Here is a 24029-nt window from a genome sequence, read left to right on the forward strand (position 1 = left end):
GCAGCCCTCCTCCCACTTGCTGCCCCGCGGGGCCACGGGCTGGTGGGTGCCCTGGGCCAGCCCCACGCACCCATCCCTGGGGCTGGAGCTGGGCCCCCTGGCACTGGGGTGGTAGCGGGGACAGGCAGCTCTGGCAGATGGCCAGTGAAAGCCACAGGGCTGGCTGCGGGCAGGGCTGGCACCCTCACTGGCACCCCTTCCTGCCCCACGGTGGGACCCCGCTCTCCCTGGGGCTGCTTGGCAGCTCTTCCCTAGGGGGACCCCCCGATGTTGCTGCACCTTGGTGGGCTGGTAGCTGTCAGGACACGGGACTTGGCAGGGGGGTCCTAGGGGGGACCGCCGAGGCCTGGGGGACACCCAAAGTGTTCCATGGGGGCTGGCATGGCTACGGCTGGGGAAGGGGGGGTCCCACGGTGGGTGCTGCAGGGGGGTCCTGAGCTGGCCGGAGGTCCTGAGGCGTGGGTGCTGGCACTCTGGGGGTGTCCTGGGGTGGGGGCTCCCGGCAGAAACAGGGCTGGAAGATCCCAGGCAAAGATGGGGGCACCGGGGCAGGGGGCTCCGCGCCTGGCGGGAGTCTGGGTGCAGCCGCGCGGGGCGGCCCCGGGCAGGGGGGTGGCGGGCACGGCGGGGGGGCCTGGCCGGGGCCCCGGGACGGAGGGGTCGGGGCCCGGCGGGGTATCCCGCCCCCCTGTGCCCGTCGGGGCGGGCCCGGAGCGCCGCCGGGGTGCCCGCCCCCCCCGCCGGGGCTCGGCACGGCTGGGCACGGCTCGGCGGGGCCGGGCCGGCGCTGCCCGTCGGGGCGCCGTGCGGCGGGGGAGCCCCGCTCCGCCCCGCGCCGCCCGCCCCGCCCCGCAGCCGGCTCTTCTCTCCGCTGCAGCCGGGATGGAGCCGCGGCGGGGCTGAGCGGCCGGGCCGGGCCGCGCCGGGCCGGGCCGGGGCCGGGATGGACGGCCCGAGCGGGGGCTGCCCGCTGGCCGCCCCCGCCGCCCCGTCGCGGGCGAAGCTGCCGCTCGGCATCGTCTTCTCGACGGCGCTCTTCTGCGGGGAGGGGGCGGCGGCCGCCGTCCTCTGCCTCTCCTACGACCACTCCGACGACCGCTTCTGGCTGGCGCTCACCATCTTCTTCGTGCTCTGCCCCTCCGTCCTGGTGCAGCTCACGCTCATCTTCGTGCACCGCGACCTCAGCCGCGACCGCCCCCTCGTCCTGCTCATGCACCTGCTCCAGCTCGGGCCCCTCATCAGGTGAGCGCGGCAGGGACGCGGCGACCCCCAGCAGGAGAACGATAGGGGACGCAGGGACCCCTGGCAGGGACACAGGGACCCCCGGCAGGGACATGGCAACCCCCCGGCATGGCATGGTAGGGGACGCAGAGACCCCCGGCAGGGACACGGGGACCCCCAGCGGTACACGCGGACCCCCGGCATGGTGCAATAGGGGACACTGGGGACCCCTGGAAGGGACGTGGGGACCCCTGGCACATGGTGCGGGCCCCAGGTGAGAGCAGTGACCGTGGTCCGGGCAGGGCGCCCCGGGCACTGGCTGTCAGCAGAAATCTGCCCCTGTATCACGCCGGCGTGCCCAGAGCTGCTCCTGACGGCTCCCTGTCCCCCTCCTCCCCTGGGACACCACTGCTACCAGGTGACCACGGGGGTCTTGTGCTCGGCTGCCCCTCTCCAGCCATGCCAGGGTCGTGCCGGGGTGCTGCCTGCTCGCCTGCCTGCTGGATCCCGGCTCCGGGCAGGGCTCGGCCCTGCCAGCCTGTTGCACTCAGCTGCTGGGCAGGTTCTGTGCGCGGGCACTGCCTGCAGCCGGCGTTTCCCTCGGCCTGTGGGGTTTGCCAGGGTCACGCTTAGGCTGGGGGCACAGATGCAAATCCTGGCAGGGGTGCTTGAGGGTGAATAGAAACAAGGGTCCTGTCCCCCAGCAAAGGTCCCCAGTCCTGGGGCGGGGAGGGGGCTTATGGGACATGGAGGAGAGGAGATGAGTGCAGGAGCAGGAGTGGCATGGGAGCCGGGAGGCCACCGGACCATGGTGGGGAGGGGAGGGCAAAGGAGTGGGTGTTGCACAAGGCAGAGAGGTGCTGATCGCTCACTCCTTGGGAATGCTGCAGTGCTCCCCGGGCTGCTGTCACCCTGGCCACCATGCTCAGAGAGAACGCACAGGGGTTGCAGTGGGCAGCGTGGCAGAGCCGTCATCTCCATGGGGCTCCTTCCGCCAGGGCACGCCGGCAGCCACACTTTGGGGCACCTGCAGAGCTGCAAAAACACCGCGGCCTGCACCACGCTTCCTCCATCACCGGAAACAAGCAGGGTGCCAGAGGCACCCTCGTCACCACGTTTCATCTCCAGAGGTGGCCGGGGAGTCTCACCTCAGGGCCACCAGCTGCGGAAGGGCTGCAGGTCCACGTCAGCCTGTACTGGCCCGCGGTGGTGTTGCAGCTCAACAGCTGTGGCTGTCTGAGGTGGTTACGATGGTGTTTGGGCACTTGCAAAAGCCAGGCAGAGCTGCTCACGAGCGGCTGCTTCGGTTGGCTCCTTGGGCAGGAGATGGAGCCCAGCCTGCTAAGGTCTGGCAGGGCACCGGGAGCCAGCTGGGACTGCCCTTGAAGCCAGGCATTTTGATGAAACTGTTTTCCCGTTAAGAGTTTGCAACGAGCCATGAGTGCTGGCCTGATCTAGCAAGAGGATTTATCCAAAACCCTCATTCCATTTGGGTATGAAACACAGCAGTTACTGCTGTCCTAATGAGCACTCATAAATAATTGTGTCTGTTGGTCCCAGAGCCAGCCCGTCCCCGGAGCGGGAGCCAAGCCTGTCAGATGGGTCCTCCTCTGCTGATGGCCTCTGGCCCTCACACACCCGCTTCACGGCTGTGTGCGGAGGGGCTGGGGGTCGCGCTGCCTGCTGGCCGTGCAGTGGGGAGCAGTGTGGGAGAAACCCACCTCCCCTGCCCGCACGTGAGGGTGCCAGGAACTGCGGAAGCGCTGTCTTATCTGCCCATGTCACACTCTGCTTCACCCTGCGCTCCCCTTCCTGCCGTCCCCACCAAGAAGGAAATGTAGAAGCCTTCTGCTCAAGAAGAGATCAAAGACAGTATCAGAAAGTTTCCCTTGCCTCTGCTTAGAGGAAGAGATAGGTTTGGTGCTGGTGGGGAAAACAGAGCCCAAGGGAGATTAACCCCTTCCTGTAGCTCTGCTGCAAGCTATTCTGTACCCTGGATGCTGCACCCCTTGCAGCGGTTGTTGCACCCCTTGTCCCCTGGCCCCACACGCTTCACCCTGTGTGCTGGAGCAGAGGAGTGGCCACCAGGCATCGCCATGGTCCTGCTGTGACCCTGCCCTCATCCTGACATCCTGGGATCCTGCCCTCATCCTGACGTCCCAGGGCCAGGGACTGCCGGCAGCGCTGCTGAACGGTTGCCTGAATCAGTTGGGCTGAACTCTGCAGGAGCAGGGTCCGGCCAGCACCGAGCGAGGGGGGCTGGAAGGGCCGGGAGCGGGGCTGGAGGGCAGCGGGGATGTTGGCGGGGTGACAGGGGTCTCGTCTCTGCAGGTGCGTGGAGGCCCTGGTGGTGTACTGCCGGTCGGGGATGGAGGAGGAACCCTACGTGACCATCACCCGTAAGCGGCGGCTGCGGAAAGGCTACGAGGTGGAGATGGAGCAGGAGGTGGGCCACTCGGTGCGCCGGCTGGCCACACACCGCAACGCCTTCAAGCGCATGGCGGTCATCCAGGCTTTCCTGGGCTCCACCCCGCAGCTTACCCTCCAGCTCTACATCAGCGTCTTGGAGAAGTATGTCCCTGTCACCCGAGGTAAGGGTGCCTGGCACAGGGCTCCCCAGGGCCGTGCAGGCGGGACCCTACGGGGGCACGGCGGCAGCTCCTTAACTGTGTGTGCCGGTGTGGCAGCGGAACAAAGCTCTGGGGGGCATTGCTGGGGGCATGGCTGGTGAAGGACTGGACTCCCCCAAACATGGAGCACAAGCTGTGGAATTTGGGCGCTTGTCCATCCACTGGTTTGCTTTTCTGATGCTCAGCTCCCTGCTTTGCAGCTTGCAGTGAAGCTGGGGAGAATGGGAAGAGCTGGCTGTGACCAGGCTCTGCTCCCAGCCCTGGTCCTTGCAGGTGTCTGCCCACTGAGCCGTGCCATCCACCCTGTGCCCTGTCCCATAAAGATGTCATGTCCCTGCCGCAGGTGGTCCAGTCTGCATTAGTTACTGGTTTTTTTCTGGCTAGCTCCAGGCTCTGGCTTCCCCACGGTCCCTCTGTCAGATCTATTTCTGTGCCTTTCCCAACAGCCAAAGCTCCCACTCCCAGGCTCCCTTGCCTGCTCCCAGGATGTTTATGTGCTTGGGGGCTGGATGTGCCAGAGCAAACTTTTAACTCCTGCTGCAGCATGTTACCGAGCCAGGCATGCAGGAGGCTCTTGCACCGTTCCAATTGCAGCACTGTGTGAAGGAGCTGCCCTCACCGACCCACTCTCCCGGCCACGCTGGGAGCCCAGACCTTGCCCTCTGTGCCCACGGCAGGCGCACGGGAAGGGGAACATGGGAGATGCCCCACAGAAACCCTCTCCATGGCCACAGCCCCCTGTGAGGATGTTTTGGGGAGGTGGAGCAGCAGAGGGAGGATGAGCCTCAGCGCTCCTCCAGCAGCAGGTGTGGGAAGTGAATCCCGCTTGATGCATTTTGGATGATTCCATCGCAGCTCGAGTGTCTCAGCTCAGCTCTGCAGCTCGCAGCCACCACCACTGGCATGGCATGACTGGGAGCAGCCGCAAGCTTCCCTTTTTCTCTTGGGGTTTTCCTGGCTGCGCTGGATATGAGCATGAGTTCCCTAGAAATGACCTTGGATTTGAAGCCCCTGGATGAGGCAGGCTCTTGATATGGTCCTGGGGTGAATGGTCAGCTACAGAGGTGCAGCTCTTGGCCCTGGTGAGGGCAGAGGGATGCTCACAGCAGACTGTGCCCCACTCACCCTTGAGCAGTATTTCTTGCACAGGGCAGGGGGGTGGTGCCTAGTTCAAGCACAGGAATGTCCCCAGTTTGGCAAAGGCTTCTGGTTTATTGGTGTGGGGAGAAAATCTGGGAGCAGGGCCTCCTGCTGCCTGCAGCTCCCCCCACAGCCACCTCAAAATGGGGTCTGTTGTCACCAGCCACAAGCTGTCCCAGCAGCGCTCGCACTGAGCCTCCTGCTGCACGCGCCAGTGCTTGGCACCCTCCACTTCACACCCAGGATTGGTGCCTCGTGCTTTGCACCCAGGGCAGCAGAGCGGCTGGACACACAGCCCGGTCCCCGATGCTGCCTGACTCCCCTTGCCCTCTCTTTCTGCAGCCATCCTCATGGGCATCTGCCTGGTGTCGGTCACCTACGGAGCGCTTGTCTGCAACATCCTGGCCATCCAGGTCAAGTATGATGACTACAAGGTCCAGCTGCGGCCACTGGCCTTCCTTTGCATTGTGGTGTGGCGCAGCCTGGAGATCTCCACCCGCGTGGCCGTTCTCGTGCTCTTCAGCACCGTCTTCAAGCACTGGATCATCCCCATCGCTCTGGCCAACCTGCTGGTGGTCTTCTTCTTGCCCTGGGTGCAGTTCTGGCGAAGCGGCACCCGCCTGCCTGACAACATCGAGAAGAACTTCAGCCGTGTGGGCACGGTGGTCGTGCTTTGCGCCTTCACCCTCCTCTACGCCAGCATCAACATGTTCTGCTGGTCGGCCGTGCAGCTCAAGCTGGCCGACCGGGACCTCATTGACAAGTCGCAGAACTGGGGCCGCCTGGCCACGTACTACATGGTCCGGCTGGCAGAGAACACAGCACTCGTCGTCCTCTGGTACTTCTTCAAGACAGATGTCTATGAGAACATCTGCACACCACTGCTGGTGGTGCAGCTGCTCCTCGGCTACTGCCTGGGAATCTACTTCATGCTCCTTTTCTTCCAGTACCTCCACCCCTGCCGCCAGCTATTCCGGCACAATGTTGCCGACTTCCTGCACTGTGTCTGCTGCCGCCGGCAGCTGCCGGGGACCCCTCTGCGCCTCCAGGCACCCTGTGAGCCCGGCGTGAGGCACAGCATCGTCTGAGGCTTGGTCAGCGCCCGGCTTCTCCAGCTGGCTATGGACAGGGGACAGACAGCCCTGGGCTGCGCTGGCAGCCAGAGGGGACCTGTGGCACAAGCCACGCCAGAGGCAAGCACTGCCTGGCCCTGCAGTGGCAGTGGGTCCCAGTGTGGCCCTGCAGTGGCAGGGGGACAGGAGCATGCCTGCCTGCCTGGGACTATGCACATGGACACAACGGGCTTATGGGGTGCGGAAACTGCCTGCTGCTGCAAGCCAGCTGCCATGCGATGCACATCCCCTGGGGTGCCCCGACCCCCCCAGCCTGCCCGCTATGGTACATACAGGGACCTTGGGGCCACGGGTGCCAGTGGGACTGTTTTAAGCAGTAAAAAAAACTTTGCTGTGGCTGTGAATCCAGGTGCTGGTGGGTGGCTGGTGACTCACGTGGAGGGTGGGGACTGTCCTGCCGGGGCTGGCATCTGCACACACCCGTTGCCCACGTAGCCCTTGTCCTCATGGGCACCAAGCCGGGGCTGCCCCAGTGGCAAATGGGGATGGTGGGGATTCCCCATGATGGAGCTGATGAGGTACGGGAGCATGGCGGAAGGGGGGCCAGCCTTATCCTGTGCCTCCGTCAGCGCGGCCATGGCTGCAGGCCAGGAGCAACCCAGCATACCAGCAAGGAGCAATCCTGCCCAACCTGTTCCTCCAGGCTGGAGGCCCCAGTGCTGGCTGCTGTTCTCAGCAGGAGCGCCAGGCACGGCAGAGCTTGGGCCCCTGCAGCAGAGGGGAGGCAGGAGACGAAGGACAGCTGGCGTGCTGGCAAGGATGCTGATGGGACCCAGGCGTCCTGCCCCCAAACCAGGAGTGTGACCCTCCCCCCAGCACCCATCTGTGGGGTCAGCTTAGTTTGAAGGGTGCTTGGCGTCGGGCTGAGGGCGCTCAGCACCCTCGGGGGGCCCGTGGTGGTGCTGCACCACTGGTGCTCAGTCTCAATTCACCTGCTTTGGAGTGGGTCCCTGGGCTGGATCCTGACCCCAGCATGGTGCCTTGCTCCCAGGATGCTTCTCCTCCTTTGGTGGTTTTCTTGTAAAACAGAAGCAGCAAAGGCTGGCGTGGGAGGCCAGGCAAGGGCACAATTGCTGAGCTGGGAGCAGGACAGACTCTCCGCTACTTCCTCCCACCAGGAGATTCCTACCTGAAAAAAAGCCCGGGTTTGTCCCCAGATACTGCAAAGAACCGGGCAGAGCAGCCTGATGCCCTGCAGTGCCCAGCCGGGGGGCCACGGGGGCCACCTCAGTGGGAGGCCTTGCCCAGCCGGCACGAAGGGCTGGTTTTGGGGTGCCCGGTAGGGTCAGCCCTGCCTTCCTGGGAGGTGGCCTTTGGAACTACTTGGCATTTCCTCAAAGGCTTCTCAGGGGAAAGTCCCTGCGGTGCTGTTCCCGCCACCGGGGCTGCCGCCTCCATAAAACGGCGGGCAGGCGGCGGCCGCCAGGACATCGCACCATGGGCAACTGGCTGGTCAACCACTGGTTCTCGGCTGCTGTCCTCGTGAGTGTGTGGGGCTGGGGGCTCATCTGCCAGGGCGGGGGGCTAGGGCGATGGGGGGGGTTATGCGGGGCACAGTCTGGATACAGCACCGGGGGCCTTGCTGGGAAAACGGGGGCTGATGGGCTGTCCTGAGGGTGGGCTGCTGGGAGGGACAAGCATCCCCTCTGCTCAGCCAGCCTGCAAAGCCCCGGTGGCCAGGGGAGGGATGGGGTTCAGAAAACTTGTGTTGAGGAAAACAGGACTCAAAGGAAAGGGGGGGTCCCACTGCAGAACTTAAAAATGACGCTGCTTTGCCCAGCTGCTTTGCCTGGGCACTTCCCGTGTGAGAGCAGGAGGGTCCCATGAGAGCCCACACCGGGGTGAGGAGCCTGGACCGTAGGGATGATCTGCTGCTGATTGCCCGGCCAGCACCGTGCCAGCTGCTCGGTGCTGCATGAGGAGCTGCAAATGCGTGGGAAAATGGGGGTGTTCAGAAAGTGGGGTTATTTTCACTTTTAAATGACTTTTTTCAAAAAAAAACAAAACAAATGCAAGGCAGAGTTGGTTTGGGAGCTCTTCAAAAAATCAGTGGCTGAGAGACCAGTGTGGGCTGCAGCAGGGTTGGGCAGGGGACAGCAGCGTGGCGGGGCTGGGTGAGCCAGCGCCCTGTGAAACTTCCCCCTCCCAAAGCCTTCTCCACACAGCCCTGCTCAGCCCCGACCATCCTCTGGATCTGCCCTCCCGCTGTGCAGGCGCTGCCTGCTCCTGGCCTTTCCTCCTTCCTTGTGTGTGGGTGATGCACAGGGCCGTGGGGGACAAGAGAGTTATTTTTGAAGACTCTCACACTTTTCCCCAGCCTTGGACCCGTGTCCTGGCCCATTGTGTGCTGCCGCAGGTCATGAGGAAGCAGCAGGGGATGTGCTGTCCTGACACCCTCTGGCTGTAACCACAACCAAGTGCTGTGGGGTGAAAGGGGTCCCGGGCTGGGGTCCCTCATGGGGCCATGGATTTCCCCTGCAGGCAGCCTGGCTGGGCATCAACATCTTCCTCTTCACATACTACTTTCTGTTCTTTGACCGGGACGAGCGGTATTTCTACACCAGGGCCATCCTCGGGGTAAGATGTTTCCCTGCAGCACCCTGCCTGCCTGGGCATGCATGCCCCTTGGGGCCTTCCTGCGGTGGGGTGGGGGCTGTAGCACCCCATGCCCCTTCCTTGCCCTGTCCTCTTCCAGCCCTGCATCACTCTGTCCCACTTCCCAGCCTTGCAGTGCTCCATGATGGTCCCTATCTTGGTCCCTGTCTTGTTCCAGCCCAGCATCACCCCCTCCCAGTTCCCAGCCCAGTCCAGCATCACTCCCTCCCAACCCCCAGCCGAGAATCGCTCCCTCCTGGTCCCCAGCCCAGCATCACTCACTCCCAGCTTGGGTCCACCCTGTCCCAGTCCCAGCACAGCACCATGCTGGGCAGAGCTGTGGGGGCCAGCATGGGGGCAGGCGGACGTACCCCACCTGCAGTGCGGGACAGCAGCGCTCACCCCCGGTCCTCTCCCCAGTCCGCTTTGGCATGGGCACGAGCATCAGCCAAGTGCCTCAACTTCAACAGCATGCTGATCCTGCTGCCCGTCTGCCGCAACCTCCTCTCCTTCCTCCGCGGGACCTGCTCGGTGAGTGCCCCGCCACAGCACGGCCAGCGTGGCTGTCCCCATCCCTGTCCCCATCCCTGTCCTGATGCCACCGCCTCTCCCTGCAGTGCTGCAGGCGAACTCTGCGGAAACAGCTGGACCACAACCTCACCTTCCACAAGCTGGTGGCGTACACGCTGGCCCTGCTCACAGGTATTGCCCCGTGCTGGGCTGGGGCATGGTGGGGACTGGGAGGTGGCCATGAAGGTGACTGCCTGTCCCCTATCCAGCCGTGCACACCATCGCCCACCTCTTCAACCTGGAGCGCTACAACCACAGCCAGCAAGCCACCGATGGCAGCCTCCCCGCTGTCCTCTCCAAGATGCACCTGCAGGGCAGCAAGTGGCTGAACCCCATCCACTCCAACCAGACGGTGAGGGCAGCCTTGGTGTCCAGCCCCCTGCCACCACCTGTCCCCTGCCTCCCTAACCTCTCCTGCTGCCCCTGCAGACTGTTGAGTATGTGGCCTTCACCACCATCCCGGGACTGACAGGTGTCATCATCACGCTGGCGCTCATCCTCATGGTCACGTCCTCCACTGAGTTTATCCGCAGGAACTATTTTGAGGTCTTCTGGTACACACACCATCTCTTCCTCATCTACTTTGCTGGCCTTGTCATCCATGGCATTGCGTAAGGCTCCTCACTGCTCCCTGAAGGCAGGACAGCAAGGGGCAGCGGCCGCGTACGCCCGGTGGGGCAGCGGTGCAGCCCTGGAGAGGGTCCAGCGGGGCCGTGGGCTCCTCATTCCCAGGGCCGGCTAGCCCAGCTGGCCCCACACAGTGTGGCTCAGCCCCGTCCAGGGGGCAGGACCCGGCCCCCAGGCTCATCCCTCACTCCCCTGCAGCGGGCTGGTGCGCGGGCAGACAGAGGAGAGCATGGAGGAGGTGCACCCCCATCGGTGTGCCCGCTGCCTCACGCACAAGGCCGAGAACTGCAGCCACAGCTGCTGGAAAGACCCCGAGTTTGGCAGCATCCCCACCGAGGTAAGGCAGCAGCGGGACGGCTGCGGGGGGAGAAGCCCTTCCTCTGCCCTTGGCATGCTCTGGCCTTGGCCCTCCCCAACCCTTTGCTCTCCTCCATCCCCACAGTCCTGGAAGTGGGTTCTGGCCCCCATTGTCCTCTACGTATTCGAGCGGATCCTCCGGGTCTGGCGCGCACGGCAGAAGGTGGTTGTCACCAAGGTGGGTGGTGCAGGAGCCTGTGCCTGCTGCCAGCTGCTTCCCGCACTGCCACTGGTGCTGCAGCTCCCTGCCGGGGTGGTAGGCAGGGGCCACTGCCAAAGCCCCTTGCCCAGGGACAGGAGCCAGGTGGGGTGCTGAGCCCCATCCCTGCCCCGCAGGTGGTCATGCACCCTGCCCGTGTGCTGGAGCTGCAGATGCAGAAGAAGGGCTTTCGCATGGAAGTGGGGCAGTACGTCTTCATCAACTGCCCTGCCATCTCCATGCTGGAGTGGCACCCCTTCACCCTCACCTCGGCACCTGAGGAGGACTTCTTCTCTGTCCATATCCGGGTGGCTGGGGACTGGACAGAGCGTCTCGTCCACACCTTCCAGCAGCAGAAGTCAGAGATGCCCAGGTAGGCTGGGGAGCACCAGAACAGACCATCCCAGGGGGCTGGGGAGGCTGTACCTCTTACCCAGGCCCTCTCTCGGCCAGGATCGAGGTGGATGGCCCCTTCGGCACAGCCAGTGAAGACGTGTTCCAGTATGAGGTGGCCATGCTGGTGGGAGCAGGCATTGGCGTCACACCCTTTGCCTCCATCCTGAAGTCCATCTGGTACAAGTTCCAGCAGGCTGACCAGACCCTCAAGACCAAGAAGGTATGGGGTGTCCCATGGGACCAGCCGTGGGTTCCTCCACGCTGGGCTTCCCAGTTCTCGATGTTGCATCCTTCCACGCCTCCTGCTCTGCTCCAGCTTGGGCAACCCCTCTACCCCTGCATCCCAGATATATTTCTACTGGCTCTGCCGGGACACGGGAGCCTTTGCCTGGTTCAATGACCTGCTTGCCTCACTGGAGCAGAAGATGGCAGAGTCGGGCAAGGCAGACTTTCTCACCTACCGTCTCTTCCTCACCGGCTGGGACACCAGCATTGTGAGTCAACCATGGGCAGGCATGACTACGAGGGGGGACACGGGGTGGCCAGCTCAGGCAGGAGAGGCAGGGCGAGCATGTCAACAGCTTGCAGGCAGAAGGTCCAGGAGTGGCGTTTGGTGGGCATCAGCGAGGGATGCTCCTCTGTGGTGAGGGACTGGAGGTGGGCTCATGGATGGTGGCCAGGATCCTCACCGTCCCTGCTCTGCCCAGGCCAACAACGTGGCGCTCCGCTTTGACACTGCTACAGACACAGTGACGGGCCTCAGGCATAAAACCATCTTTGGGCGGCCCATGTGGAACAGCGAGTTCGCGGCGGTGGCTGCAGCCCACCCCAGGTGAGAGCTGGGCAGGGGGTTCAGGGTGCCGGAGCTGGGAGGCACCCTCTCCTCCCTGGCGTGCAGTGCTGGCTTTGGGAGGGGAGCATTTATCCCCTGCAGGTTGCAGGGACCCCAAAAAGCTCTTAAATCACTTTTCCCTGAGCCACCTGCCCAGTGCTGATGCCCCTTGTGCCGTGTACAGGTCGGTGGTCGGCGTGTTCCTCTGCGGGCCAGGGGCCTTGGCAAAGAGCCTGCAGAAGTCTTGCCACCAACACTCCAGCCTGGACCCCAGGAAGGTCAAATTCTACTTCAACAAGGAGAACTTTTAAGTGGCAGCCAGGCTGGGACCCCAGCAGGCAGGGGACCCTGCCAGTCTCACCCCCATGCTGGAGCATGGCCCGGGGTAAGCATCTGCTGAAGAGCGCGTACACCAAAGCTGTGCAAAACACGGCAAGGCGCTCCTTCCCCCTGCGAAGCTCCACGTTCAAAGATGATGCTGCCTTGACCTGGTCTACAAGGGGTCCTCGTGGGGAGAGCGGGCTTGCAGCACCACACGGCCCTCTGTCGAGAAACCGGAGACACATGCTGCCATGATGCTGCTGGTGCAGCAGGAGCACCCAGCGGGCTGGGCACAAGCATGGGACAAGGATGGGGACGGGACACGGGCAAGCCGAGCAGGCACTGGGAGCCAGATGTGCCCCTCCAGGTTTAAACTGTCCTTTGCATAAAAGGGTAACTTAAACTTGCTTTCCCTTATAATAAAAGCCTCCGTGCAGCTACGAAGGAAGCCCACTCTTTGCCCCCTTGTAGGGCTGCAGTAACAAAGCTGGTTCATAGCAAACCTGCTGGGGTGCAGGGTAAGGCACTTCCCCTCCACAGGGGCTGGCTGCCACCCCGGAGCCAGCCTGCACCACCCGTCAGGCACACACCAGCGCAGTCTGGCTTCAAATGCAGCTCGTGTAAAGGCAACAAATTCTCCTCAAGTATATGCAGAGAAGAGGGGAAAACCACCTTCCCCACCCAGGCTGGCACGGTAAGTGATACAGCAATGTGATACGGAGCCCTTCCTGCCCAGCTAGTGGGGACAGAAAGCCGAGCTCCCCATTCTGCCCTTCCCTTACACCCCTGGGAACAGCACAGCACCTAAGAAATCCCATCAGTAGTTCTTGCCCTGCTGCTAGGGAGAAGGGAGGAAGGCAAGTGGTCTGGACTTAGGCTAGCCTGGAGCCGGGCCAGACTGCTCCCACAACCCAGCAGTCCCACTCTGGCCTCCATGAAAGACCAACAAGGCAGCCAGAGACACAGCTTTACTCAAACCCTCCTCCCACTTTATTTCAAACATCATAAAATATACACACAGAAAAAAAGATGAACGGAAGGGGAAAATGTTAGGGTGTGAGGAGAAACCTCTCCCAAAACACAGCATCAGCGCAGACAGCAACGGGAAGTAGCTGCCGTAGAGCGTTGCCTCTGTCCAGGCAGACAGCATCTCCACCACGTGCCTGCCAGGGCTGCAAGGAGGAAGGGGAGGACAGTGAGCCCCGGCACAAGGAGGAAAAACAGGACAGAGCCCCATCCTGAGCAGCTCTCTGATTTACTGAAGGGGACAGGCACAGGCTGAGGCCTGGCTAAGGACGTCACCTGTCAGGGTGCCCCTGTAGACTTCTGGATTTGCTCCTTTAGAATAAGGATGCTCTGCCGCTGCTCCGGCGGCAGCATGGCGATCTGGTCTGCTGTCAGCTGCAGAACCTGCATGATCAGGGCTGCCTGTGGGGAAAGGGGGGAATGAGAGCCATGCCTGCCAGAGCAGCCACAGGTTACTGGAGCCAGGAAGGGGCTGTCCCTGCCACAGTCAGGTGCATAGGAAGTGCTGCTCCTGCTCTCATCTGCTGCTTTTCATCCTCTTACCTTCTCGTGATCCTGGGGAGTAACCTGGCTCTGTCCAGGGCTAAAGCCTCCAGGCTGACCAGCTCCTTGGACCCCTGCCCCAGGAATGCCTCCTCCCTGCAAGCCTGCCCCTGCCATGTTAGGAACCTGTGGGCGCAAGAGAGAGGGTAAGGACCAAGGGGTCTCTGGGCTCAGCCATGCAGATACAGGAACACCAAGCATGATCAGATGAATGCCCTCACAGACAGCCTGACAATGCCCAAGCATGACGAGAGACAGGCTACCATGCATTTTATGTGCTCTCCTGTCCCTCCAACTCCCGCACTCCTCCCTGCACCTACATCAGGAAGAGGTGGAGAGAGGCCTGATCCTTGTCCTGTCCCCAGCAGACAGGCAGTGCCTGGGGAGATGGGACAGATGCCCTGACCCCTCAGAAAGCCACTGACCTAGGCTTTGTGCTTCCTGGAGGTGCTGCTCTGCAGGATGCCCTCCCCTCGCTAGCTGCTGCAGGACACGTTCACGCTCCCCACCCATCCCTAACCTACAGGACATCGTCGGCGCCCACCAGCTGAGCAGAGGTGTTGTGTGTACCTGGCGGGGCCCCTGCGGGCCACTGGCTCCCATGTTAAGTGGCCCAGGACCCTGTATCCCACCAGGCATGGGGCCACGTGGGTTGGGACCTGGCCCTCGAGGCTCCAGGCCCCGTGGCTCCATGACCCTGGCCTCCATGGCCCTGGCTTCCAGCACTCGCGGCTCCAGGACCCGTGGCTCCAGGCCTCGTGCCTCCAGGGCTCGCGCTTCCATCACCCGGGGTTCCAACCCTCGTGGCTCCAATCCTCGTGGCTCCAGCCCCCGGGGATCTCTTCCGACTGCAGAGGAAAGACACGGCAAGCTGTTGAAAGGAGCAGTGCCACAGGGAGCATGGGAGCGAGCCTGCTGCCTCCTTTGTCTGGGGGCGAGCAAATGCCCGAAAGGTGCAGGGCTGGGGGCAGAGGGGACATGCCTGGAGGAAGTCCCTTGCCCTGTGGAACTGTCGTTCCTTGCCCTGGAGTCAGTCGTTTCACTGCCCAAACTCCCTTCCTATGTCTCGTGTCAGGGCAGTGGGCTCCACTCTGACTTCTTGTCTGTACGCTTTAAGCCACCCATTATTTCATGCCCCCTCTCTCACCTCGAGCATCCATCAAGGGCCCCCGTGGCTCTCCCATCAGTGGTCGGGGTTCTCCCATGGGTCCCCCCCTCATCTCATGGGGGGGGCCACGGCTGTCATGACCAGGCATATGGTGCATAGGGGCTCCCTGGTGGGGCGGCCCAAGGTAACCTCTGAGGCAGAGAGACGAGGAGAGCAAAGCAGGAGGAGAAGAAAAAGCGAGAGAGTGTGAATCAGACGCTGGCTTGGCACGGTCTGGGCAGAGCGCTGGGATTGCCCCCGAAGCCGGCCACAGGGGAGGAGGGCGAGGCTGGCACAGGGACAGGTGCTGTCGGCCCCATGCCACAGGGCTGCTGCCATCACCCTGGGGATGCCCCGTCCACGCAGAAACGGGCCAGCCCCCATGGTCGGCAGAACAGAGGCCTCCGACCAGGCAGCAGTGACTCCCGAAAGGCTGGGAGCCACTCCCCTGTCCTCAGTGAGAGGTCACCCTTGGGCAGGGGACAGTGCCAAGGGCTCCTCTCCTTCCCTCTCCCCTCACCTGGGCTCCACTTCTCCAGTGACTGAGAGCAGGGTCCCTCCGCGAGGGTCATTCGGGGCATCTCCCAAAAGGCCTCGGGGCGGCGGGCCACTAGCAGGTAGAGGTCCACGCTGCATAGGGGCCCTCGGGTCTGGCATGGGCACTGCCAGGGAGACACACAAGAGCTCGTGAGGATCTGCATGACCAGTGCTGTGCTGAGACTGTCCCCCAGCGCTCTTGGGGCTGGGGTGTGGGGCAGCCTTGCCGCTCACCGGCGCGCAGGCAGGTGAGCCGTGCTGACCGCCGGGGCGCAGCCCCTCACACAAGGCCAGAGTGCACCAAAACCCCTTCCCTAGCTGCCGATTTAATCGCTCTCTTTCCCTCTGGCTCTATCTCAGGCTCCTTATGGCACCAGGTGGTCAAACCAAGCGTGGGTGCCCCCATGGCAATCCCTACAAGCATGGGCATCAACACCCCGCTGACATGGGGCCAGGAGCAAAGCAAGACCTGGAAGGCTCCTGGTAACGAGGTGTCAAAGGGGGCTGGATCCTAGGCAAAGGCCCTCTCCAAGCAGGCTCTCCTTTTCCACTGGTGGCTCTCTGTGCACGGCTCTAGCTTGTTCTCTCCTCCAGCACTGGAGGAAATCCTGCCTCCTCCTCCTCTTTACCCTGCCAGGCTACAGAGTGATATGCCAGTCCCTGGCCCCGAGTGCAGCGGGGTGAAAGCTACTCTGCACACTCCACAACGAGCTCCACGGGAGGAGGCAGCTGGCGGGTGCCGGGATACCTTGAACGCGTTCGATAGACGCAGGCCTGGCAGGTCCCACGGGCGAGAGCTGCAGGTTCCCTGGGCAAGCAGCAGGAAAAGAGGGAGAAGAGCAGACACGTAAATAGTGTATGCACACATGCACTCAGCTTTGGGGACAATGCTGCCTGCAGGATCACCTCCACTCCCTGAAGTCCCCCGGAAGACCTAGGGAGAAGATGCTGGATGCTGCAGGTCTGGCTTTACCAACCTCTTCCATTAACGCCACCTCTGCCACCACAGGCGTGACAGACCGCTTGGCACGGCCCTTCCCTCACTCACTACGTGAATGTGCAGGGCGGGAGGACGTCCTGCTGAGAGAACTGGCATTCTGTGGGGCTGTGCTGTGCCCCGCAACATGCAGCCAGCCAGCTTCTGCCTCTGCCCGCAGCTTCCCGCGGCACTCCCCAGAGCCAGCTGTCTGCTCTCCAAAACCTTCTGGGTGCCAAGAACTACGAGGCTGCTGTCAGGAAGACGGTGCCCACCCCAAAGAAAATGCAAGTCAGCTGCCCCTAAGTACCTAAGACAAGAGGATCTCAGAACAAGTTTGTCACATCCCTGAAACAAGGCCTACGATACGAGCGAAGGCAATAGGGGTGGCTGCCCGTGTGCCTTATTACTGGAAGAACAGGAACGCCTTGGTTGTGGCTTGACACAGTGGCCACGCAACATGTGAACCGTAAAGAATACGGCTGTGGGGCTGGGCCGTACAGACCGTGCCTGCGGAGGGAAAGCCAAGCCATCACTCACCAGGAAATTCCCTGCCAAGCCTCGCACTCACTGTCGCAAGCGAAAGCGAAGGCCCGGCTCCCTCTGCCGGGCACGGCGCGGGGAGTGCTGGCACATGCGGGCAGACGCAATGGCAGCACAAGCTGCTTCGCAGCACCCAGACAGCAAAGGAACAGGACAGGGACCAGAGAAGAGCAAGCTCGGCCTGCCCACACAAGCAAAGGGACAGACACAGGCTCACAGAGAGATGGGAATCACAGGCACGTCCTGCTCAGTGGGGCTCTGCAGGGACTGGCAGCTCTCCCAGCTTCCAGGGCACGTCTGCACAACGTGGCACAGAACAAACTGGGAGCAAACTGGTGCATGGGCTGGGGCCCTGGAAGCAGGAGAGCTGCTACCACAGCCTTGCGCCTAAGCGAACAAACCTGGGTGCAGCTCAGCGCTGTGGGAGCTGCCCCGGAACCAGGGACAGCAAGGCTGCAGGTAACTGGCAGGGGCTCTTGGCACAGCACTGCTCAGCACCCGTGGCCCAGGCCCCCACCAGAGCAATGCTCACATGACGCACAGCACTCATTCACGTCTGTTTTACCTTGTCCACGCTCCAAGGGGACTGGCCCTCCACCCGGCATCCCAACCTGCGGCTGCAGCCCACCTGAGAGGGACAGGCAGAGATCAGATCCCTCCTTGGCCATCCCCGCACCACTAACAGATTCCTCTGGCCCCAACTACCTCCCCTGTGCCCAGCTCCTTGGGGAGCATCCAGCAGTTTATTTTCTTGGTGTTGGCCCCCCACAGAGACAAGCCAACTTTCTGGACCACTGCTGGCAGTAGCCACAACCATGATGTATGGTATGGGCTACATGTGCTCTCACAGGGCCAAGCCCTCCAGTTAGGGGGAAGGTAGAGGGGCGCTGTCTGCAGGACCCGTGCGCCCCAGGCCCCGCTCAGCCAAAACCCATGCACTCACCTCCTGGAGCCATGGGGCCAGGGCCTGGGCCCTGCACAGGGGCTGCCATCTGTCCTGGGGCCGGCACTCCTCCCTGCATGGGCGGCTGCATCAGAGGCGGAGCGCCATTTACGTGCATCCCACCCTACCCAGGAGAGAAAACTGAGTCAGGGAAGCCCCTTCACCCAGGCATGCACATCCAAGCTGGGAGAGCTGGATCTGGCAATGCCCATCTCTCCCACACACAGCACATGCATCGTGTAGACTCTTACTATGGGCTGTGGCTGGGACGAGGGTGTATTCTGTGGGTTCAGCTGGGCGTTAGGCCCTGGCCCAGGCCCTGGTCCTGGTCCTGGCCCCGGCCCCGGCACTGGCTGTTGGTTGCCTGGGATGAGAGGAGGAACACTGGTCTGGCGATGCAGGATTTTCTAGGGGCAGAAAAAGGAGAAGAGAGTTATCTTCCACCCCTCCTCCACAACAGGCTGCACCAATATCCTACTGACCACAAACAAGGCAGCAAGGGACAAACCAGTGCAATCTCCGGGTCGACAATCCTCATGACCACCTGAGCCTGTAGCAGGGCATAAGCCAGCTGGGGGTTCTGGAGCAGCATGTTCCTGGCTTCCTGGGGGCTGTTCTGGACACACAACTGAGAAGACACACGCAGATCAGAGCTCTGGCAAGGTGCGACAGGGGCTGCAAGGGCATGGGCAGCAGTGGTAGAAGCTGTGCTCATGCGGAGAGTGCAGCTCTCCGCTTCACTCACCTTCATCTGCTTCATCAGCTCAAACATCTGCTCGGGTGGCAGGCTGGCTACTGCCCGGCTGATGGACTCGGGGGCATCTTCAGGATTGACCGGGTCACCGTAGGGTGACTCTATGATGGGTGCACCTGTGCCCAAGCCTGCAACAAAGTTTGCAACCTTGTACAGCAACACAAACTGGCTGTTTTTAATGGGCTCATCAGAATGGAAGCACCACGCCATTATGGGGAAAAGGAGGCAGTGAAAACAGGAAGATCATCTGAGACAGAAAACATAGAGCTGAGCCCACACATCCGTCTGCAAAGCTACTTGCTACATAGCTTAGAGCGGGTCAGCTCTGTGAGATCTCCATCTTGCTAGCCTTACAGAAAAGGCATGCTTTGTAACGCTGAGAAGGGCAGGCCCAGCATGGCATCAGTGCGCTCTACATCACAAAATTTAGACTCACTCTTCAGCTCCTCTTTGTTCTTCTCACTGGCCGCGTTGTCGACACGCAGGGCCCTCCCGCTGAACTCTCGGCCATTCAAGTTCCGCATGGCACTGAGGGCCGTCTCCTGGTCTTGGTACTCACAGAAGCCATAGCCCTTCGGCTTTCCCGTCTCCCTGTCATACACCAGCCTGCACAGCGAGGAGAGAACCACCACCGCTGAGGGCAGCACAGGCATCGAGCAGCATGCAGTGCCCACATATCCCCATCGCTCAGAACGGGGCTATTGGGGTACACCACACAGGAGCACTGCGGAGCAGAACGAAGGCACCGGAGTCAGGTCAAAGTGCACAACAGTGGGCCCTAAGCCAAAGCCAAAAGGCCTCCTAGACCCAGGTGTTCCCAAAGTTCTGGCGTCCAGGAAGGCCACCAGCACAAGCACCATCATGCTTCCCATAACGCCACAAAGACAGCTCCTGGGGGCACAGGGCTGGACTGGCTTCTCCTGCTGTTTCCAAGCCCTTGACTGAGAGCTCACTGAAGCCTGATACCAAGCCAGGAAAACACCCCTGCAGAGCCCCGAGGACGGGCGTGCTCTGCGTACAGCCTGGTCGGGACTGCAGGACCCACCTGCCCCGGCTCCAGGCCGCAGCAGGGCAGCAGCCCCCAGCATGGCGCGACGCGGCCGCTTTCGGGCTGCCCTGCTGGGCTGCTGCGTCCGCAGCTCCCGGCGGGCCCCAGCGCCTGCGCCCCCCGCACAGCCGCCGCCTGAGGCAGCCCCTGCCCGCCCCGCGGGGCTCGGGGGAACCGGGGCGGGCAGCCCTCCTCACCTAAAGCTGACCACGGGCCCAACCTCTGAGAAAATGTCCTTCAGCTGCTCCTCTGTAGCTTCGTACGGGATGTTCCCCACTGTAGAAGAGAGACGGTGGCCGCCGGTCAGCACGGAGGCCGAGGGCTCCGCGGATACTGGCCCCGCACGGCGCAGGGGGCTCGGCCGCCCGGCCCGCCCCCCGCCCCGCGGCACCCACCGAAGACGGAGCGCAAGGAACGGTCCACGGCGGGATCCCGCACCGACAACCCCGCCATCCCGCCGCCCAGGCCTGGCCGCCGCTTCCGGTCCCTCGCCCCAAGCAGTCCCCCCCGCTTCCGCTTCCGCCCACGCCCGCGACAGGCACGGCGGCGCGGCACGGCAAGCGCTCCGGAGGGAAACGTGGGGCTGTGCTGCTGCCGCTTCCGCGCCGCGCTCGGTAGGAGCGGGGAGCGGGCCGGGCCACCTGGCCGGGGGGTGCGGGGTCCTTGGGGAGCCCTTCTCCGGGCAGTCCGCCATCAGGGGCTGGCTCTCGGAGCAGCGCCGTGGCCTCAAGGGTGCAGTCCCGGGCACCGGCCCAGAGGCACAGCCCCCCGGGTATCCCGCAGCCGGGCACCCCACTCCCCGGCCACCCCATTCCCTGGGACACCCCACCCCCCACGTATCCCACTACTGGGGTACCCACTCCCCCTATACCTCGAGCACCCCATCCTCTGGGGTACCTCATCGCTGGACATCCCTTTCCATGGACCACCCCAGTCCGCCCCATCCCAGGGACCTCATCCCCTAGGGCACCCCATCCCAAGGACAACAGCCCTAGGGCACGCAATCCCCCAGGGCGCCCCATCCCCGGGCACCCCATGGCAGTGCCAGGGCAGCCAGCCCCCTGCCCCCGCGTGCAGCCGGGGCTCCGATGCCCCCAGCATGGCAGTGCCAGGGACTCCTCTGGCCGCAGCTCCCTCCTGTCCCTTGCAAACCTGACACCCAGTGCTCGTGTCGCTGCCAGCCGGTGATGTCCCTCTGTCCTGGGGCTCGGCAGGATGGAGGCCAGGGACACCCCCATCCCTGTCCCTGCACTGGCCACGGAGCCGCGGTTTGCCCAGTGCCTCAGGTGAGCCTGAAAGAGGGAATGGGAGCCCTGCGGCTGCTCCGGCAGGGCTGGCGGGGAGGAGAGCTCAGAGGCCAGCCCCGCACACAGCGGGGGTCTCTTCCCTGCGATGGGGTGGGCAGCAGGGCTGGGGAGGGTCTGACCATGCCTTAGCCTCGCAGGGAGCAGTTGGAAGAGGAGCAGCTCCTGGACAGGCACTACCAGCTGCAGAAGATGCCAGGGGGCTGTGTGGCCCTGCCTGTGCTGGAGGAGAAGCTCTCCCAGCTGTGGCTGCCCCAGGAGATGCCCTGTGAACTGGTCTGGATCCAGGTTGGGAGAGAGCCCTCGCCCTGAGCCCTGCTGTGGGGTGGTGGGGTCTCAGCCCCATGTGCCACATCCTTCCCCGCAGAGCCCCGTCCCCTCCAGGGCAGCCCGCCGGCAGACACCAGCCCAGAAGCTGCGGGATGAGCTGCGGCGACTGCTGGGTGAGAGTTGGTCAGAGGAGCTGGAGCGCGATGTGCCCCACGCCTGGCAGCGACACAAGGACCTGGTCCTGCTGAGTGAGGACAGCTTCAAGGCTGCGGTGTGGGAGAAGCTGGGTAAGGGGCAGCAGGGCCTGCCTGCCCTGATCCTGCCTGAAGAGCTGCCCTGGCCTTTCTTAAAGCTCCCAGGATGGGTGTGTTGCAGGTCCAGTGCTCTGGGAGACGGTCGCCTCGGCTTTGGGTGCCCAGCGGCTGGCCAGGCGAGGACGGGTATTGCCAGACGGGATGCGGTCCCCCCGCGTCACCCTGCTGCTGGGCCAGGATGGCTGGGTGGAGCATGTGGACAACGGGATCAGGTAGGCAGGAGCTGCCTTGCAGGGTGCGGCTGGTACAGGGAAGGGGCTGCCCTCACTGGGTCAGCGGTGTCTCCCAGGTACACCTTTGACGTGACCAAGTGCATGTTCTCACCGGGAAACATCACGGAGAAGCTGCGGGTGGCCTCACTGCCCTGCTCCGGGGAGGTCCTGGTGGATCTCTATGCAGGTAACAGGGACGGTGGAGGGGTTTGGCAGGGCAGGCTTGTGGGGGCAGGCAGGCAGAGAGCAGTGATGCAGGTACTGATGGCATCCAGGTGGATGTGAAACGTCATTTCCAGCCTGCACTGGAAAAACATGCAGACTTAGAGCTCCTACCCCATCTGTGAGCCCTCAGCACTGCTGTCTCTCCTTGTGTCCATGTTGCCTTTGGACACTTAGTATGACCTTGTGCTCAGGCTCTGCAGAACGCTGCTCTGTACCTAGTGCTGCTCATGGGAATCGTTTGGAGCCAGGGGAAATATTTGCCCTCAATGTTATTTCTGAAAAGCTCCCATAGATGTTCTGAGCCTGTGTTTTCATGACAGGCTGGCACTAACTGAAGTGTCCTGTGCTGTGAAAGTAACTGGGGAGATCGAACCAGGCATTTGCATGTCGAGAGAACAGCCGTTTTGTGCTTAGGGAGGTTAATGCTTCCAATTTGTACCACGAGGAAAGGATGTGGCACTCACAAAACTGCTCTGGATTAATTAAAATAAATGGTACTCTGGGCACTTCTGCACAGAGTGGAAGCAGGGCAGGGCAGGTCTTAAGCTAACGGCCAAAGACTGAAGGTAAAATAAGTTCCTCTTTAAACATTTTTCAAGCCAGATTTTGCTTTTGCAGAGGAGGGGGGGATGATTTTCCATTTTCCCAGCATTTGGGTTTGTTCCAGCCCAGAGCAAAGCAGATTCAGAGAGCTGGGATGGCAATCTGCATCCTGGCCTGCTTCTGGGGAGGAGCAGGGACCCCTGGCAGTGCCTGGACCCTGCCTTCAGCCACTGCCACCTCCTGCTTCCAGGCATCGGCTATTTCACGCTGCCATACCTGGTTCACGCAGCGGCTGCCTTTGCCCACGCCTGCGAGTGGAACAGCCATGCTGTGGAGGCCCTTCGGAGGAGCCTGGTGCTGAACGGTGTGCAGGACCGCTGCTGTGTCCACCATGGGGACAATCGGCAGGTGAACGATGCTGCCTGACTTCAGACCCCCCATCCCCATGTGGCATCCCCCTCACCTCCCCTCTTCTTCCAGCTGGAGCTGCGGGATGTAGCAGACCGGGTGAACCTGGGCCTGATTCCCAGCTCGGAGGAAGGCTGGCCAGTGGCCTGCCGCGTCCTGAAGAAGGGCACAGGTGGGATTCTCCACATCCACCACAACGTGGAGACGCTCCCCACAATGGCTCCACTGCAGACCCCAGTCCTGCTGGCTGAGCAGGCATCTCTGGAGGGAAAAGACTGTAATGGAGAGGCATGGCACCCAATGGAGGACAGGGAGAAGGAGACACAGGGGGCCAGGATCAGGCCTGAGTGGCAGAGGTGGGCTGAAGCAACGGCAGCACGGATCCGGGGGCTGCTGGCAGAGCTGCATGGGCAGCCATGGCACACCAGCATCCTGCACATCGAGGCGGTCAAGTCCTACGCGCCCCATGTGCATCACCTTGTGCTGGACCTCGAGTGCCGGCCGACGCTGCCCACCTAGCTGGGCACAGCCCCCAGTGTGGCCCTGGCTCCCACAAAACAGTGGCATTGGATGTGCTCCCACAGGAGACCCCTCCAGGAACCGTATCCCAGCTGAGGATGGAGCAGGCTGTGGCTGAGAGTGCCCTGGATCCTGCCTTGGCTGTGCCTGTCGCCACCCAGGTCTTGGATGTGTGGTGGCACTTTCAGCCCCATTTTCCCGCAGGAGGGGGCCACAGGGCTGAGGAGACCCTGGGTTCCTGCCAGGCTTCATTTCAGCGAGTCAGGAACAGGCTTGATGCTTGTATTTACCAGTGCGCTTTTTTATTGTACTGGAAACAGGCCTGTTCATTTCGGTTTCTTCTCACCTTTATGCAAAAATAAAGGTGTTTCTTACCTCTCCTGTTGGTGTCCAGTTAAAATGTGAGCACTGGTGCAAGTGTGTGGGGGCCTGGCCTGGGGGGGCCGGGTCCCAGGGTGGTGTGTGGAGGGGCTCGGGGACCAAAGCTTCTGCTGGCATCCCCTGCTCTGGGTTCTGCCTGCGAGCCCCCTTGCCTGAGCATGGTGTGGGTACCCCTGTTGCAGAGAAGCCGCTGCCCCAGGAGGGAGCTCCCGCTGGCCTTGGATGTCCTGGGGGGCCACGAGGTTTGGGTTTTCCTCTGTGTAGGTGTCCCATCTCCTCCAGCTCCCCCCGTCCTGTGGCAGGGAACCCCATGGC

The 24029-nt window shown here is 62.6% G+C and overlaps 4 protein-coding genes across 9 annotated transcripts; 3 read left to right on the forward strand and 1 right to left on the reverse strand.

The window, feature by feature from the left end:
- Nucleotides 1–752: 752 nt before the first annotated feature.
- On the forward strand, nt 753–6468 carry XKRX (XK related X-linked). Its single transcript, XM_027800908.2, has 3 exons — nt 753–1242; nt 3553–3812; nt 5334–6468. Exons 1-3 carry the CDS (start codon nt 944–946, stop codon nt 6077–6079), a joined length of 1305 nt encoding a protein of 434 aa, XP_027656709.2. The 5' UTR covers nt 753–943; the 3' UTR covers nt 6080–6468.
- Nucleotides 6469–6592: 124 nt separating this feature from the next.
- NOX1 (NADPH oxidase 1) lies at nt 6593–12440 on the forward strand. The gene is made up of 13 exons (XM_027800886.2): nt 6593–7606; nt 8606–8701; nt 9140–9250; nt 9337–9421; nt 9499–9641; nt 9719–9900; nt 10115–10253; nt 10359–10451; nt 10610–10845; nt 10926–11088; nt 11216–11362; nt 11576–11700; nt 11885–12440. Exons 1-13 carry the CDS (start codon nt 7562–7564, stop codon nt 12009–12011), a joined length of 1692 nt encoding a protein of 563 aa, XP_027656687.2. The 5' UTR covers nt 6593–7561; the 3' UTR covers nt 12012–12440.
- A 548-nt stretch (nt 12441–12988) lies between these two features.
- On the reverse strand, nt 12989–20054 carry CSTF2 (cleavage stimulation factor subunit 2). Of its 3 annotated transcripts, XM_055727550.1 has the most exons (15): nt 19934–20054; nt 19736–19814; nt 18927–19096; nt 18482–18618; nt 18245–18364; nt 17988–18143; nt 17737–17860; nt 17359–17421; nt 16023–16082; nt 15258–15399; nt 14738–14889; nt 14161–14438; nt 13591–13716; nt 13324–13449; nt 12989–13193 (listed from the first exon to the last, which is right to left on the reverse strand). In XM_055727550.1, exons 1-14 carry the CDS (start codon nt 19989–19991, stop codon nt 13327–13329), a joined length of 1788 nt encoding a protein of 595 aa, XP_055583525.1. In that variant the 5' UTR covers nt 19992–20054; the 3' UTR covers nt 12989–13193; nt 13324–13326. The 3 variants fall into 3 exon arrangements, with proteins under 3 accessions (XP_055583525.1, XP_055583526.1, XP_055583527.1); XM_055727551.1 differs by lacking the exon at nt 16023–16082; XM_055727552.1 differs by lacking the exons at nt 14738–14889; nt 15258–15399; nt 16023–16082.
- A 2-nt stretch (nt 20055–20056) lies between these two features.
- Nucleotides 20057–23699, forward strand: TRMT12 (tRNA methyltransferase 12 homolog). Of its 4 annotated transcripts, none has more exons than XM_055727556.1 (8): nt 20057–20152; nt 20720–20824; nt 20975–21130; nt 21227–21399; nt 21488–21638; nt 21716–21825; nt 22657–22814; nt 22887–23699. In XM_055727556.1, exons 2-8 carry the CDS (start codon nt 20754–20756, stop codon nt 23331–23333), a joined length of 1266 nt encoding a protein of 421 aa, XP_055583531.1. In that variant the 5' UTR covers nt 20057–20152; nt 20720–20753; the 3' UTR covers nt 23334–23699. The 4 variants fall into 4 exon arrangements, with proteins under 4 accessions (XP_055583531.1, XP_055583530.1, XP_055583528.1 ...); XM_055727555.1 differs by having other exon boundaries at nt 20983–21130; nt 21210–21399; XM_055727554.1 differs by having other exon boundaries at nt 20063–20152; nt 21210–21399.
- The last annotated feature ends 330 nt before the right edge of the window (nt 23700–24029 follow it).

The sequence above is a fragment of the Falco cherrug genome, chromosome 15 (genome assembly GCF_023634085.1).
Source record: "Falco cherrug isolate bFalChe1 chromosome 15, bFalChe1.pri, whole genome shotgun sequence".
Classification (NCBI taxonomy): Eukaryota; Metazoa; Chordata; class Aves; order Falconiformes; family Falconidae; genus Falco; species Falco cherrug.

Coding starts and splice junctions, on each gene's coding strand:
- NOX1 (XM_027800886.2), top strand. CDS start 7,562: ATGGGCAACTGGCTGGTCAACCACTGGTTCTCGGCTGCTGTCCTC. Junction 11,363..11,575: donor CCGGCTGGGACACCAGCATT/GTGAGTCAACCA, acceptor TGCTCTGCCCAG/GCCAACAACGTGGCGCTCCG. Junction 11,701..11,884: donor GTGGCTGCAGCCCACCCCAG/GTGAGAGCTGGG, acceptor TGCCGTGTACAG/GTCGGTGGTCGGCGTGTTCC.
- TRMT12 (XM_055727553.1), top strand. CDS start 20,754: ATGGAGGCCAGGGACACCCCCATCCCTGTCCCTGCACTGGCCACGGAG. Junction 21,826..22,656: donor CCTGGTGGATCTCTATGCAG/GTAACAGGGACG, acceptor TCCTGCTTCCAG/GCATCGGCTATTTCACGCTG. Junction 22,815..22,886: donor ACCATGGGGACAATCGGCAG/GTGAACGATGCT, acceptor CTCTTCTTCCAG/CTGGAGCTGCGGGATGTAGC.
- CSTF2 (XM_055727550.1), bottom strand. CDS start 19,991: ATGGCGGGGTTGTCGGTGCGGGATCCCGCCGTGGACCGTTCCTTGCGC. Junction 16,083..17,358: donor CCCCTTGGAGCGTGGACAAG/GTAAAACAGACG, acceptor CTGCTTGCCCAG/GGAACCTGCAGCTCTCGCCC. Junction 14,890..15,257: donor ACTGGAGAAGTGGAGCCCAG/GTGAGGGGAGAG, acceptor TCTCTGCCTCAG/AGGTTACCTTGGGCCGCCCC.
- XKRX (XM_027800908.2), top strand. CDS start 944: ATGGACGGCCCGAGCGGGGGCTGCCCGCTGGCCGCCCCCGCCGCCCCG. Junction 1,243..3,552: donor CAGCTCGGGCCCCTCATCAG/GTGAGCGCGGCA, acceptor TCGTCTCTGCAG/GTGCGTGGAGGCCCTGGTGG. Junction 3,813..5,333: donor GTATGTCCCTGTCACCCGAG/GTAAGGGTGCCT, acceptor CTCTTTCTGCAG/CCATCCTCATGGGCATCTGC.